Genomic DNA, 13,873 nt, shown 5'->3' with positions numbered 1-13,873 from the left:
GAGATCTGAGGAGCAGTTAACCATAGTCCTCAGAAATCCATCGGATCCAAATACGGACACCCTAAAAGAGTGACATCCGGTGTAATTTCCGGCAGAACGAGTGCAATCTTGGAGGTGGGACTAGGAAACAACTGTTATTCATTCAAGAATCCCTGATCTGTGTTGAGTTTCAAAACGGGGAGCTGGGACACCCCTGGCTACATCCCAGTGTGTCTTTGATTAAGCCTATACCATTTAACTAATGATGGGACCTGTTTTTCTACTCCACGTCAATGCTTGGTCCTTTAGAAGGGAAAGTAACAGAAATTGTAGCTTTGTACAGTTGTGATCTGCAGTATCATTAGTCTTTTTAACAGATCATGTCCTTTTTTTCCTTTTGCTGTGTTTTTAGCTCTAGAGATATTACAGTTTAAATGTCAGGCTTTGGTACTTTGATTTAATAAACAAACAAACCAATAGGGTCTGCTTTTCATGGTCTGTTCCCACAGTTGTAGTTTTGGAGGATCAGGCTGTTCCAGCCAACCAGCTGAGAGCGATCACTTACAGTTACAGCCCCTCCATGGCTTCCCCCTGCTGGGTCCATGGCAACCAATAGCCCCCCCCCCCATAGTCACAGCTTATGACTAGGAAAACCTCTTTCAGAATACAAGATCACCTCCCCACCACTGTCTGCTGTTACAGGACCAGTTTAGATCCTAATAGGTCAAAAATGATTCCCATTCTGAGCTGTAAATAGTCAACATAGTCACACATATTTGCAATAGCCTTTAACCAAATGTTGTTAATGAAAGTATCTTTCTTTAGAAATTTCATTCATGTTTTTTCTTTTTTAATCAAAAATGAACTAATAAAAACTGCAAGGGATTTCCGTATGAACAGGTAATCCAGACTAATTCATTGTAAAATGGTTGTTGCTGTTCATCCTTTTTCTGTAAGTGCAGTAGGTATATTTTGGAACAAATTCTCCATTGTGTTTTTTTTTTGCAAGGCTCTGGGGTGCAGTAGTACTAATCTCTTTGCCTGTTATCTGGCTCATCCTGATGTGATTAAGGCTGTGTGAGGACATTGACATCCCATTTCTGTTCCTGCAGGCTCCAGCTGCAGCAGGTCTGTCTCTGTCTTGAATCCACATTCTCAAAACAGATGAAATAACATAATCCTGCTCAGCTGACCTGTGATGTATGTTGATGTTTGAGTAGCAGAATCCTCATGGTCTTTTTCTGATGACTTATGGTATTTAATGGTTTAAATGTTCTATGAAATAAATAATATTTACCTCTGCTCCGTTGTGATCATGCTGTTTGTTAAAGAGCCACAAGATGGAGACGGAGAGTGCTGCTATCTGAGACTTAGGTCGGAGGAAGTAGGTCAGAGGTCATGCTTTTCAGTTTATAGCACTTAGTGCAACATGACACATTTCCTCCCACTCTACATTTCCGTTTAGTGTATTCACAGGTTTAGTACTAACACAGCTAAGCAATAGCAAATGTTGCACTTGACTTTGATAACCTCTGATAACTGCTAACTTATTCAAGATTTCTTTATTGTCATACCACAGTACACTGTAGTACAAAATTACGTGCAAAGTTCACAGTTTAAAAGAATACAGCACAGAAACACTGGAAAAGTAGTTATTTATATGAATGAAAATAAATAAATGCTTATATGGGTTGCAAAGCATGTAGAGTTATAAACATGAATATATAAAGCGTCTAAAAAAAAATATCTAGAGACTAGATACATACAGTCGGGAAAGAGTATAGGGTGTAAATATCTGTATTTAAAGTGAAAGGAGTACAGTAGAGAATAAGGTCCATTCCAAACAGATTATTTTGTACATGAATAGTCAGATTGACCGTCTGACAGCAGAGGGGAAGAAGCAGTTGTTGAGCCTTGCGGTATTCTAGGCAATCATTCTGAAACTTTTCTTCCACCGCTGTTGTGGGGAACACAAAATATTGTGAACACCTCACAGAAAAGGACATTTAACTTTGAAGAAACATTTCCATTCGTTCCCCAACCAGACAGCCTGGATGAATGAATACCCAGAGCCCCAAAAAGCTGCCTGGTGTCAGGTGACAAGGAAGTATACAGCGTGGCCAAGAGCGAATGGGGTTTAAACCTGACCCTCGGCCCTTTGCTTCATGTCGCCGCCCCCCCCCACCTTGATCTCCTCAACACAAAGCGTCAGCTGTCAGGTCTACTTTGTGCAGTAGGGCCGCCTACTGTCACACCCCATTTCCACCTGGTATTAAAATCTGATCTGAGTGATCCAATCACAAGTGGACAGCTCCAAGTACAGGTGTGAATGCACCCTGGATGACAGGAAATTGATTATCTTGCTTGGTTGTACATCACCAACGTCATTACAGTTCATTCTGTAGGGACTATAAATGTCTAATTTTGCATGGCAATCCATCAAAATGATTTCGAGATAGTCAAGAAAATGTCAACCTGCTGGTAGCATTAGATGGACCAAAGTCACTGGAGGATTTTCCCTCTGAGGCCCATGGACATATTTCACATTTCAACTCAAACCATACAGTAAATTTTGAGATATTTCATTCTGGACTAAAGTGTTGAACTAGTCGACTGACGGACAGACCAGCATTGCAGACGTGCATGCCATGGAGACGTGCTTGTAGTGGCTATTCTGTGTCAGAATTATAGCCACTGCCCCAGTAATGGAAGAGTGGTTTTTACACATCTTTGTTCCTTTGTTGTGGATCCAGGCCTCATGCGTTTGTGTTTAAAAAAATAATTGATTAAGGATTTAGGATTTACCAAAACGTTGTAGGCAAATGTAGCATGTGCGTGAATCAGGGGAACATAAATAATACTGATGGTTTCTGAAATGATATCAGATAAGATGAGACAGGATGACTAGATGGTTGCTAGGACCCCCGAAACTTTCCACTTGTGTTTCCAACTTCCTTTTATGAATCGTACCACACCCGCAATTACTATGGTGTGGCCGATTGGCCAATCAGTGGCCCAGCTGTCAATCAAACTCAGTGGATCAGAACTATAACCAAAATGTAGGAAGTCTTCAAATAAATATTGTTGGCTTGATTCAGGAGGGACATTCAGGTACAGGAAGCAGCTGGTCGGATGTGTTCTTGCTCCTTCTTCTTCTCTGGTTTTAAAAAGGCAGTTTGCATCCAAATGTTGTATTACCCTTTTCTACCGGATTAAACACAAGACTCCTATTTAATCTAACTTTAAATATAAAATAAAAAAGTTCTCCACCCCTTGCCAAGGCCTGAAAGCCTCTCTTAACCCTGCACTTCCTCTCCAGTAGTTCCCACAATATTCCCAAAAAGATGTAATTGCAGCATCTATGACTACGACTATTCTCTCCCATTTCCTTCCCGCCTCAGCAGCCCAGTTAATCACCGTGACCAGGAATAGTGAGAACTTAATGTTTACTTTACACAAACATATTCATCATGCTTCCTTTCGGATTTGTCCTCCCTCCTTTCTTGAGTTGTTTCTTCCCTAGCTGCTTCCTCATGGCTTGGACCTGGTCTTTATGACTCCCATCTCTTTCTTTCTCTTTGGACCACACTGTGAAAAACTCTGTTACAAGTAATAATAATAATGATAATGATTCAAAGCTTTATTAGCCAGAACAAGAACTTTAAATTGGTTCCTGCACTTGATCGGAACCCAATGAAATGAGTATGATATTGGAGTGATGTGCGACAAGTAAAAGTCCTGCATTGAAAATGTTACTGGATTTGTTACAGATGATTTTATCAGATCAAAATGACAGAGTTTCAGAAATACTAGAAAGTTCCATATAGATATCAACAACGCCCTAAACTCTGTTTAGTGGGAGACATGACACTTTGTAAGCATCTAACTCAGTAATTTCCAATATCTTGTATAATTGTGACACACCTCCACCAATGATTTATCCACTTCTTTTAACATCAGCTACACTGACATCGTCAAGGTTGTCCTTAATCCGACTTGCTGATCACGTTTGTCCGACAGCACGTCCAGTCTGTCCTCGCTCCCAGTCAGTTTTATTCCAGACAAGTGGATCCCTCTTTCAATCTCACTGTCATCACTATAACTTGAAATTTCTTCTCTTTTCTGTTTTTTTTCTCTCTCTGAGATTTCTTCCCGCTGATTCTGTCAAACTCATCTACCTCTAATTATGTTTCTGAAGTTCATTTGCGCTTTAAAGGTCCCTTGAAATTGTATGAATACTTGTGTGATGTGATTCCTGTTGGAACCAGTCAGTGAGGGTCAATACATTCGTATGATTTAATTGGATGGACTTTTTTTTGTTCCACTTACTAACAGATGACGTCACCTGGGAAGATTACCTGTTTTTCAGGAAGCCCAGGTAACCATGGGCTCTTTAAGTGCACTAGATATGTGACAGGCTTGGTACAAACACCGCGAGTGGCAAGACAGACATGGTAAGTAAGGCTGCAATTAATCATTATTTTCATTGTTGATTAAGCTGGTATTTTCTCCATTAATAGATTGGTTTTTTAGTCTATAAAATGTAAAAAAAATGTCGATTTGTGTTTTCCAAAGACAAAGATGGCGTCCTCAAATGACTTGTTTCATTCACAACTCAAAGATATTCAGTTGACTGTCACAGAGGAGAGAAAAAACTAGAAAATATTCCTTTTTTAAGAAGCTGGAATAAGAGAATTTGTCCTATTTTTCACCAAAAATTACTCAAACCGAATAAGCGATTATCAAAATAGTTTTGTTTAATAGTTGACAACTAATCAATTAATCTTGCAGCTTTAATGGTAAAGAATTAGTTGGATCATTTGTATAGGCTAAATTGTTTTATAAAGGTTAGAGAGAAAGAGACACAGAGTCTGTTATAGTAGTGAGGAAAAGGCACACCATGTCTGCAAAGTTTCCTTTTTTTAAATGACCAAGGACCAAGAGAGCATCATCTGTTTAATTTCCAATCGAAGTCGGTATTGTAACTAAAACGTCCCTAAACTGATTGATGTTGAATCAAATCTGAAATGTAATCGAATCGGGACCTTGTGAATCAGATTCGGTAAATCATAACTTTTGTGCTCATAAATCACACCTACGACTGTGTGAGCGGCCTTCACATCTGCATTCAATTTAAATTGGAAAAACAACAACAATCATTTTACATAATCTGATATGATTTGATGAGATATTGAAGGGCCTGATTGTGAATCATCTCCTATCTTCCTCAGATTGGGTTGGCATGTTTATTCACCGTGGTATCAGACAGAGAAGATCCATTGAGTAAAGTTCGAGTCCCAGTAACAGTTCTGTCAAGGCTAGGCTGTGTTTCCAATCAGGGTTACAGGGAGGATTTTCCCTCAGTATAAAAAATACAAAATACATTTCTCAAAAAGATTATTTCAAATTTTCGGTGGCATGACAGCAAAAATCTGCAACCGTCATGTAACCAGGATGAAGGAGTTGAGGCTGTACACACACACATTCATAAGGATCAAGTATCAGGCTTGAATCAAAGAGGAATCCCAAGTTTTCTTGAGGTGTGTTGACTTAGAGGGATGAGAGCAGGCTGGATGAAACGTGCACAACGAAAGATTATCAGTGTATTGTAATGGTAACTGATATGGTAATGTAATGACTGAATAATAATGTAACTTGGTTACTGTACTTAAGTAGGATTTTCACATATCTGTACTTTGAAAAGTAAAGTTGCACTTTTACTATTGCTCCTACATTGCAAGTTAACGCACGCTCGGTTCCAGTTGGTGACGTAATGCCTGTTTGTGTCCAAGTACCAAAACTAGAGAAGAAGAGGAAGAAGCATAATAATGGATCAGCTTCTGCCTCCAACGATGACAGTGGTGAACTCGGTGAATGGGTGGGGGGTGATGATGAAGATAACGTTACACACCTGTGGCCGTATTCGAGAGAAATGTTTTCGTACGTTGGAGTGAAAGATTCTATTCTAGCAAACATCTAAATGGAAAATCTATTAGACATTACTTTCATAGAGTACAGCTATCTTAAAAATATTTTTTATCGTACAGTATGTATATCCACTACTACCATACAGGACCAACAGCACCAGTGACAGACTTTAGAATTTACAGGTGATTTTGAAATAGAATTGGTATTGGTTCAATTTAAAACACGGTCACGTACTTGCATGTAATGCTAATGACTAATTAAGTAACTAGCTAATTAACTTCTCTCGTACCCCACCCATTCCAGGAGCAGGGAGGAGTGGCAGCGCCACGGGACAAGATCCAGGCCTTAAGGGATCAGGTAGATGAAGTCAGAGACAAGATGAAGGAGAATATGGAACAAGTCATTGAACGTGGGGAGAAGGGGCTCGACCTGCTCGCCAAGGCAGAGGAAATGGAAAAAGGGGTTAGTCTTACAGTATATCCTTTTATTGTAATTTGTGCAAAAGTAGGTATTATTTAGTATTTTTATTCAAACACTGGCACTAATGCATACTTGGTGTAGTGTGCAGTTACAGCGGAATATGAGGTCAAGTAAAGAGGTTGTTAAACAATGACCTTAGTGTTCAGGTAAACCAGTACAACAAGTGGGGGCTGGGCAGTATTATTAGTATATTATATTATTACGACATTGATAAATGAGACTAGATATCATCTAAAATTTTGGACATCTTAAAGGTGCCCTGCCACATGTATTTCATTACTTTGTGGTAATGTCTGAAGTTCTACCATGGACTCTTTAACATTTTTTGCGGAATAAATGCCTTGGTTACCTTGTTTCAAGACATTCTAGGGTGGTATAGAAAGCCCGCAGGAAGACTCAGTTCCATTTGTGCCAGTTCTCATTAATATTCAAACAGCTAAGCTGCTTAACTCTGATTGGTTAACAGCTAGCCAATGGGTGCCTCGCTATCAGCATCCTTTACCCAGCACAACTGGGTGAGCTCATGAATAATAATGAGTTCAGGCAACATGACATCAGACTGACCAGCTGTTGTGATTGGTCTGATTTCTCCACTTATTTCTTTTCAGTAGCTAGAGCTGACAGAGGAGGTAGCAGTTCATTTTCACATAAAAAAAATAACACTAAAACGGTTTTGTGTGGCAGGGCACCTTTAATATAGGGAAATGACAAAAGTGGTGTCTTTTCCTGGTTTTTAAGGCTGCATTTCAGTAAAGTGATGTCATTTTCTGAACTTACCAGATTGACAAGGTATTTAATTATTTGCCTTTACGCAGATATTATATCCAGATTATTGGTGATTATTTATCAAAACTCTTATTGTGTTAATACTTTGTAAAAGCACAAATAGTCAACCCTATAATATTGAGGCAATATTTGGTCAAAATTATTGGGATATTTGATTTTTGCCATATTGCCCAGCTCCTCACCAAGTCAGTAGAAGCCAGGCCATATTGAGGAAGTTACAGTGACAGAACACAAACGAATGTGACTAAGTGTGGCCTTTCTCTTGCTCTGATGCAAACTTTAAATGAAGCCCTTTTTAGTGAGGCATTGTTCCTGCTCCACCTCTTTAGGTGATTACGCTCGTTAACCCAACACCTTTTGTCTGAGGTTCAAATGCCTCACTGCGCAGGCTGCATTGCTCATCACAGGGAGTGACCGCTTTCTGTGAAGTCCACAACTTGTCATTCTAGTTTTCTTATTCCTGAAAATGTGTCAGTAAATGCTTGTTATTATTACAGCACCTACCGTACAACTTGTAAAGCACCTGTTGGAAACGTACTCCCGCTACCTCAGGCTGACATTTACGTTAATCATAGCCTTAGACTGTAAAAATGGAGGACTTAGTATACGTGACATCACCCATTGGCTTGTGAAGTGCCGTCTTGAAGCATTGGGTTTAATGATACGAGATCGCCATCTTGTTTTTTTCAACCAGATGTGATGTTTTCTGACGAGAGGTTGCAGCTGGGCAGGTTGACGCGGCTAGGACCGTGTTGCTGATGGTTGCACATGGTGCTGCGCTAAGCTAAATGTAGTCTATATCCAAGAAATTCCACCGGAATACGCTCTTTTCACCCGGATACTTTGCGGGACTATGGGTGGAAACTAGTAATTTGCTGTAACCTGGCACCAGACATCTAGTAATGTTTTTTGTGCACTGTCCCTGTTCAAATAAATAAATTACAATTACAATTGGCTTTCTACTCCGGTAGATTTCTGAGGACTATGGTTAACTGCTCCTCAGATCTCTGCAGGGTAAATCCAGACAGCTAGCCAGACCATCTGTCCAATCTGAGTTTTCTGTTTCACGACTAAAACAACTTTTGAACATACACATGTTCCACCAAAACAAGTTCCTTCCTGAAACTACTTTGCAGCGGCACCGTGGCTGTGTTGGGGACAATTGTGAAATGCCAATTAACCACAGCAAATTTTTCTCCCATCCCAGAATGCTGTGTGGACTAGCCAGACCCTCCTCTGCAGCGCTGTGGAGGAGGGTCTGGCAAAGCGAGACTAGACTAAATGTTAAAGGGAGAAGAGTTGCCAACTCTTTTCAAGTGAGTCACCCAGTGTGACAGTTTCTTTCCTTAACACCAGCTAACGCTAGAGGTAGCTAGCTAGCTTAGTTGGCATAACACTAAAGAAGACATTTTTAGGCAAGCAAATGTTCCAATTACCTTTTTGATGAAGTGAAAACACAAAGTGAGAGAGTTAAAGTTTAATACAAAAACACGCACAACACCCAAAAACAAGTTCAAAGCTATTTTAATACCTGTTAGTACATAGGGGCAGGGCCATGGTTAGCATTGCTAACCCTCTGTCCTGCTTTGTCGTCTTAGTGTAAATGAATGGGACCATCATTTACAAAATGAACATCATGCTGTATTGAAGAATTTTTTTTTATTGAGGTAATTAATCAAATGATAAGTAGGGTCGTTTTCCCATAGACTTCCACTTTTTTTGCAACCAGTGGGGTCGCCCCCTGCTGGAAATCAGATAAAATGTCGGTTTATGGCACTTCCACAATTGCTAAATTTTTCAGGCCCGGAAGCTTCATGGGTTATTTTTACTAGTCTATGTATAGGCCTACTATGTGACATTATTAATGGCACACAAGTGTTTGCAAGCCAACATCTAAAAAAGTCTGTGACCATATGCTTTTGGTTTCAATGTTGGTGTAGTGTTTTCTGTTGCTAGGTAAAAAAAGGGCAATACATACAAAGTGTTTCAGGTAGTGTTAGAGGATGGAACTAATGAGCTATCAGGGACACATTGATGAGTTGGCGGTCTGTTTTTCTTAAGTGGACCAGTGTGTCAGGAAGACAAACGTGTTGCTTCATTGTAATGTATTGTCTCGTCTCCCTCCCTTCTCAGGCTCAGCACTTAACGCAAACGACTCGGAAAGTGGCTCGCACCTACTGGTGGAAGAACGTCAAGATGATCGTGGTCGTCGTGGTGATCGTCCTCATCATCGTGCTCATCATCATCCTGCTGGCCACCGGAGTCATCCCTGTCAGTTCCTCTACGCCTCCTGTAGTTCTTCCCACCAACAAGCCATAAGAGATGCACACACACACACACACACACACACACACAATGTACATACAGTCATAAACAAACCCATTCTTATTGCACATTATACAAAGTAATATATAGACTAAAGTCAACAACTGCTGTCTGGTGAAACCTTTATTACTTCTAAGTTAGTTTCCACTGGTTAAGGTCTTGCTTTCATTAGAATTCAACAACTTCCTGCTTTTGGTTTAAGGAACTTGATTTGCACATGTGCCTTTTGAGACCCTTAAACACAATTTAAGCGTAGCTTTTTTTTTAAATGTTGTGAGAAATTAAAAAAAAGTGTCTGGAAGGTCCTAGGACTGTCCCTGTTCTCATAGGATGCGTCATATCACCACGTTTAGTCACTCCTATCATCAAGCCATTAGACACACACACACTCTCTATACATACGTAATAATTCCTATACAAACAAATTCCTGTTACAAAGTTTACAAAGTACTACTCATTTTGCATACTAATCCAAAGTAAATCAGGCAATCTAGAAAAAATTCATCAGTGGCAATCTATTAAAATGATCAGTTGGTCACAATGCAGTCTGCACGGAAGGCTCTGGTGTATAGAAAGTGTGTCCCTCTGGTGGTCTCCAGCTTGGGGATCCAAGTGTACAAGGGTTCACAGACACTGGTAAGTGGCCCTTCAGTAGGCCTAAGTAGTTTTGGGGTTTTTAATGAATTCTACATGCAGCAATACCACTGGCCAAGCAGTCGGCCCGTTCCAAACAGGAACATTTTCAACGGGCGCTGTACTAGTTTGTTTTAAAAAAAAAAATGTAATTGTTAAATTCAACTAGCAATTATTGTACTTTAACAGAATACTCTTCAAAATCTGTGTGTATTTATTATCTGTTTGTAAGTATTGTTGTTCAACAACGTTATCTTATATCATACATTTTCACCTAATGCATAATATATTTGTTTTTAATTAAATATGGTCAAAGGCCATTGAAAGCTGGATGGGATTTTTTTACGTGATTCTTGAGCACTGTAGTCCCAATTCAATTTGTTTTTTTTCACACACTCATGCTGAGCTAATCCATGCTGTGTGAGACCAAGATCATTTTCAGTTCTCTCAAAAAGTCCCACTGTGGTGTTTTTCTTTTCCATAAGCAGATTTCACAAGGGTATTTTTTTTGACACGTGTTATTTAAGAGTTTCAAACATCTGGTATTTTATAAATATTACAGTTTTTTTTACTTCTGTTGCTGTTTGTTGAACTGCCACAAGATGGAGACAGGGAGGACGACTGATCTGAAATTTGAGGATGGCAGATCGGAGGGGATTCCCCGCAGCTTCTCTGCTGGTTCAGACAAGAGCCGCCCTGGGTGTAACTATGCAGGGCATTATGACACACTGTCTCACACTTTTGGTTTCAGTTCAGTTTATTCCCAGGCTTTACTAATACAAATACAACAAACCATTTTAAAATCCGTAATCAGCTCACTGAAAAGGACATTCAATTTAGTAAACAAAACAAAAGTGGGTCACACTGGTTGAAGTACTGTGAAGAATGCAGTAGGGAAGAGAGGGTGGTATACTGTTACTGTACTATAGATACCTCCACTGTGGTCTGTTTTCAAATAAGGATAGAACTTTAGGGTCCATCATCTATCACAAATATGTTGTTTGTTTTTATAAAATATTTCTTAACTCTATTTTTTGTGTATTTCCATCAAACATATCAAACATCCCAAAGTGCATTTAAACCAACAGCGCATTCTCATGAACGGGTTTGTTTTAGACACCAGAAAGACTAGTTAAGATTAGAAAAAAGATAGCGGTTTGAATTTCCCTGGATCAATCCTGAATTAAATGTATGTGTTTTCCCCAGGACACAAACTAGAGCTAGACAATACATTGTTGTTGATATTGTGGCAATATTGGAGTGTTGACTATTGGTGCTTTCATAAAATATTGACACAATGAGATGTGATAATTGGGATACAATAACTAAGTGGGTAGGGTGCCCAGATAGTTAAGTTGGTGGGCGGGCGGCCATGTATAGAGGATGCTTGCTCGACTTTGACCTTTGGCCCTTTACTGCATGTCATTCCCCTTCTCTCAACCTTAAATGACTTCATCTGTCCTTTCAAAAATAAAGGCCCAAAAAATAATCTTTAAAAAAACAAAACCATAACTAAGTGAGTAAAGGCAAATAATAAAAGTAAATCTGGTAACTTTAGGAAATTGCATCACTTTACTGTAACGCAGCCTTAAAAACCACAAAAAGACAACACTTGTGGCACATCACTATATTGCGATATCCAAAATTCACGAGCCTCATATATCGATATCCATAATATCCATAATATCCATATATTGCCCAGCCCTAACGCAAACCACTTCCTCGCTTGAAAGCCCTGAAAACCAGTGCGTTCTTATAAAGCAGCGGTCAATGTGTTGCATACAGTTATCAATATGATTTCAATACAACAAAACGAAAAGCACCATAATTTGTAGGTTTACCTACAAATAACAGTGCTTTACTTTTTGTAGCTGGTTCATTAGAACAGACTGAAATCAAACAACCTGCATAAGGAATACAAAGTAAAGCAAAACTAAAATCCAGGCAGACGGAACAAGTCGTAACAGGCCTACCTCTCCTGTTGATTCAACCCCAGTAAACCTCTATGTTCCCATCCGGATGAATGCACTGTTTTGTCAACAAGCGGTGACTAAAATTTCAGTGTTTTACCCCCATGACAAAAGCCCAGACGAGTTTTTGGAACAACAGCCTCTTAGACAAACCAAATCCACTGAAAGCCCATTTGTTGCTGATGGGAAATCGGCCTGGACTCAGACTGTTGCAGTCATGAGGATGTGAGTCTACCATCCATGGACGAGTGTCAGACAATGATGCAAAGGGAGGGTAATCAGCATGCTGAATATGGCCTTTGTATTTGGTCATTCCCGAAGGAAGACTTTTGTTGGCCGGGTCTCTGGCCTCTGCAACTCTGACCTGACAAAACTGCATGTGCTTTGTCAGTCAGAAAAAATGGGAAATACTACATGATGTATTATGGTGATTATATGTTCACTTTGATGATATGATAGTAAAATGAATCCAAGGTATTTTAGAGGCAGATGCAAGTTCAACACTGACAGAGTTGCATTCAAGTTGCTGGTACTATTCAATCTTCTTAAGTAGGCTATATTTACTGTATTAAATCTATGACCATAATATGGCATCAGATATTAAGGAAACATGCTAAGTTAAATGTTTTATGACAACAATAAAGCCAGTATTTTTTCTTTGAAATTTCCATTCCATTCCAACCGCACATTTTGACACCCGACATGAACCATAAACACGCAAAAAAAACAACATGCTGCAGTTATGGCAGAGACAACTGAATTAACAGAGATAGACTCATTCTACCCAACCTTAAAAAACTCAGCATCTTTCTATACAGTTGCATGACCAGGGGCGTGGTCAATTTTGGAGATGCATTTGAATGATGGAGACAGCTTTGAAAAACATTTGATCCCAAAAAAAATAAAAATGGAGACAGCTTAGAGCCCAAAAGGACGCACAGTTGGCTAATTTCCTTCTGAACAGGTTAGCATTGAGCTTTACGCTAATTTATCATGGCTAGTAGGGATGGGCATTTCCAGTCATTTGAACACTTGAATGCTCGCTTTAGATAAAATATACTATACTGTATATATATATACTGTATATATATACTGTATATATATATATATATATATATATATATATATATATATATATATATGTGTGTGTATAGTACTCACAAAAGAAAAATTAGACAGCCGGTGAAGTGATCCCGACTGGTGCTGGATAATGCTGCTGCTAACATATTACTTAATTTAGCCTACTATTAACATACTAGAATATACTATACTCTATACTATACTATAGTATAGAGCTACAACATAGTAAATTATACCAATGGTTCCCAACTTTTTTGGTCTGAGGTAACCCCACAGCCCTGATGAACTTGACCTTCATTGATTTCCAATGTATGTTCTAAACGTATAACAATACTTGTTACAAAAAAGTGGGTATTGTTTTTGTCATACAATTGAACTGTCAATATTAAGGTTGGTTTGGTCAGCAATCATACTACTAGCCTTCTAGGCTACCACTACTTGGAGTGAAGCTGAATGTTTCAACCATTTAACCATTACTTTAAGCTAACTATTTCAACTGTTTGCTAACTATTTCAACTTTAACCCTTAAGTAAACAGGTCAAATTTGACCTGGGGACAACACAATATTACTTTTAGACAGCTATTTAAACTGTTAATCAACTATTTTAGTTGTTAAACTATTTTAACTGTTAGCGAACTCAGCTGTTAGCTAGCTATTTTAACTGTTAGCTAACTCAGCTGTTAGCTAGCTA

At 39.0% G+C, this 13,873-nt stretch overlaps 1 protein-coding gene across 1 annotated transcript; it reads left to right on the top strand.

The window, feature by feature from the left end:
* Nucleotides 1-6,136: 6,136 nt before the first annotated feature.
* LOC116686675 (vesicle-associated membrane protein 8) lies at nucleotides 6,137-10,261 on the top strand. Its single transcript, XM_032511714.1, has 2 exons — nucleotides 6,137-6,369; nucleotides 9,307-10,261. The coding sequence occupies exons 1-2, from the start codon at nucleotides 6,286-6,288 to the stop codon at nucleotides 9,490-9,492; spliced, it is 270 nt and encodes an 89-aa protein (XP_032367605.1). The 5' UTR covers nucleotides 6,137-6,285; the 3' UTR covers nucleotides 9,493-10,261.
* Nucleotides 10,262-13,873: the final 3,612 nt, after the last annotated feature.

Source organism: Etheostoma spectabile, unplaced genomic scaffold, assembly GCF_008692095.1.
Source record: "Etheostoma spectabile isolate EspeVRDwgs_2016 unplaced genomic scaffold, UIUC_Espe_1.0 scaffold433, whole genome shotgun sequence".
Lineage (NCBI taxonomy): Eukaryota > Metazoa > Chordata > Actinopteri > Perciformes > Percidae > Etheostoma > Etheostoma spectabile.
Note: the sequence above shows the minus strand (reverse complement) of the source record. Positions and strands in the feature narration are given on the sequence as shown.

Coding starts and splice junctions, on each gene's coding strand:
- LOC116686675 (XM_032511714.1), top strand. CDS start 6,286: ATGAAGGAGAATATGGAACAAGTCATTGAACGTGGGGAGAAGGGGCTC. Junction 6,370..9,306: donor CAGAGGAAATGGAAAAAGGG/GTTAGTCTTACA, acceptor CTCCCTTCTCAG/GCTCAGCACTTAACGCAAAC.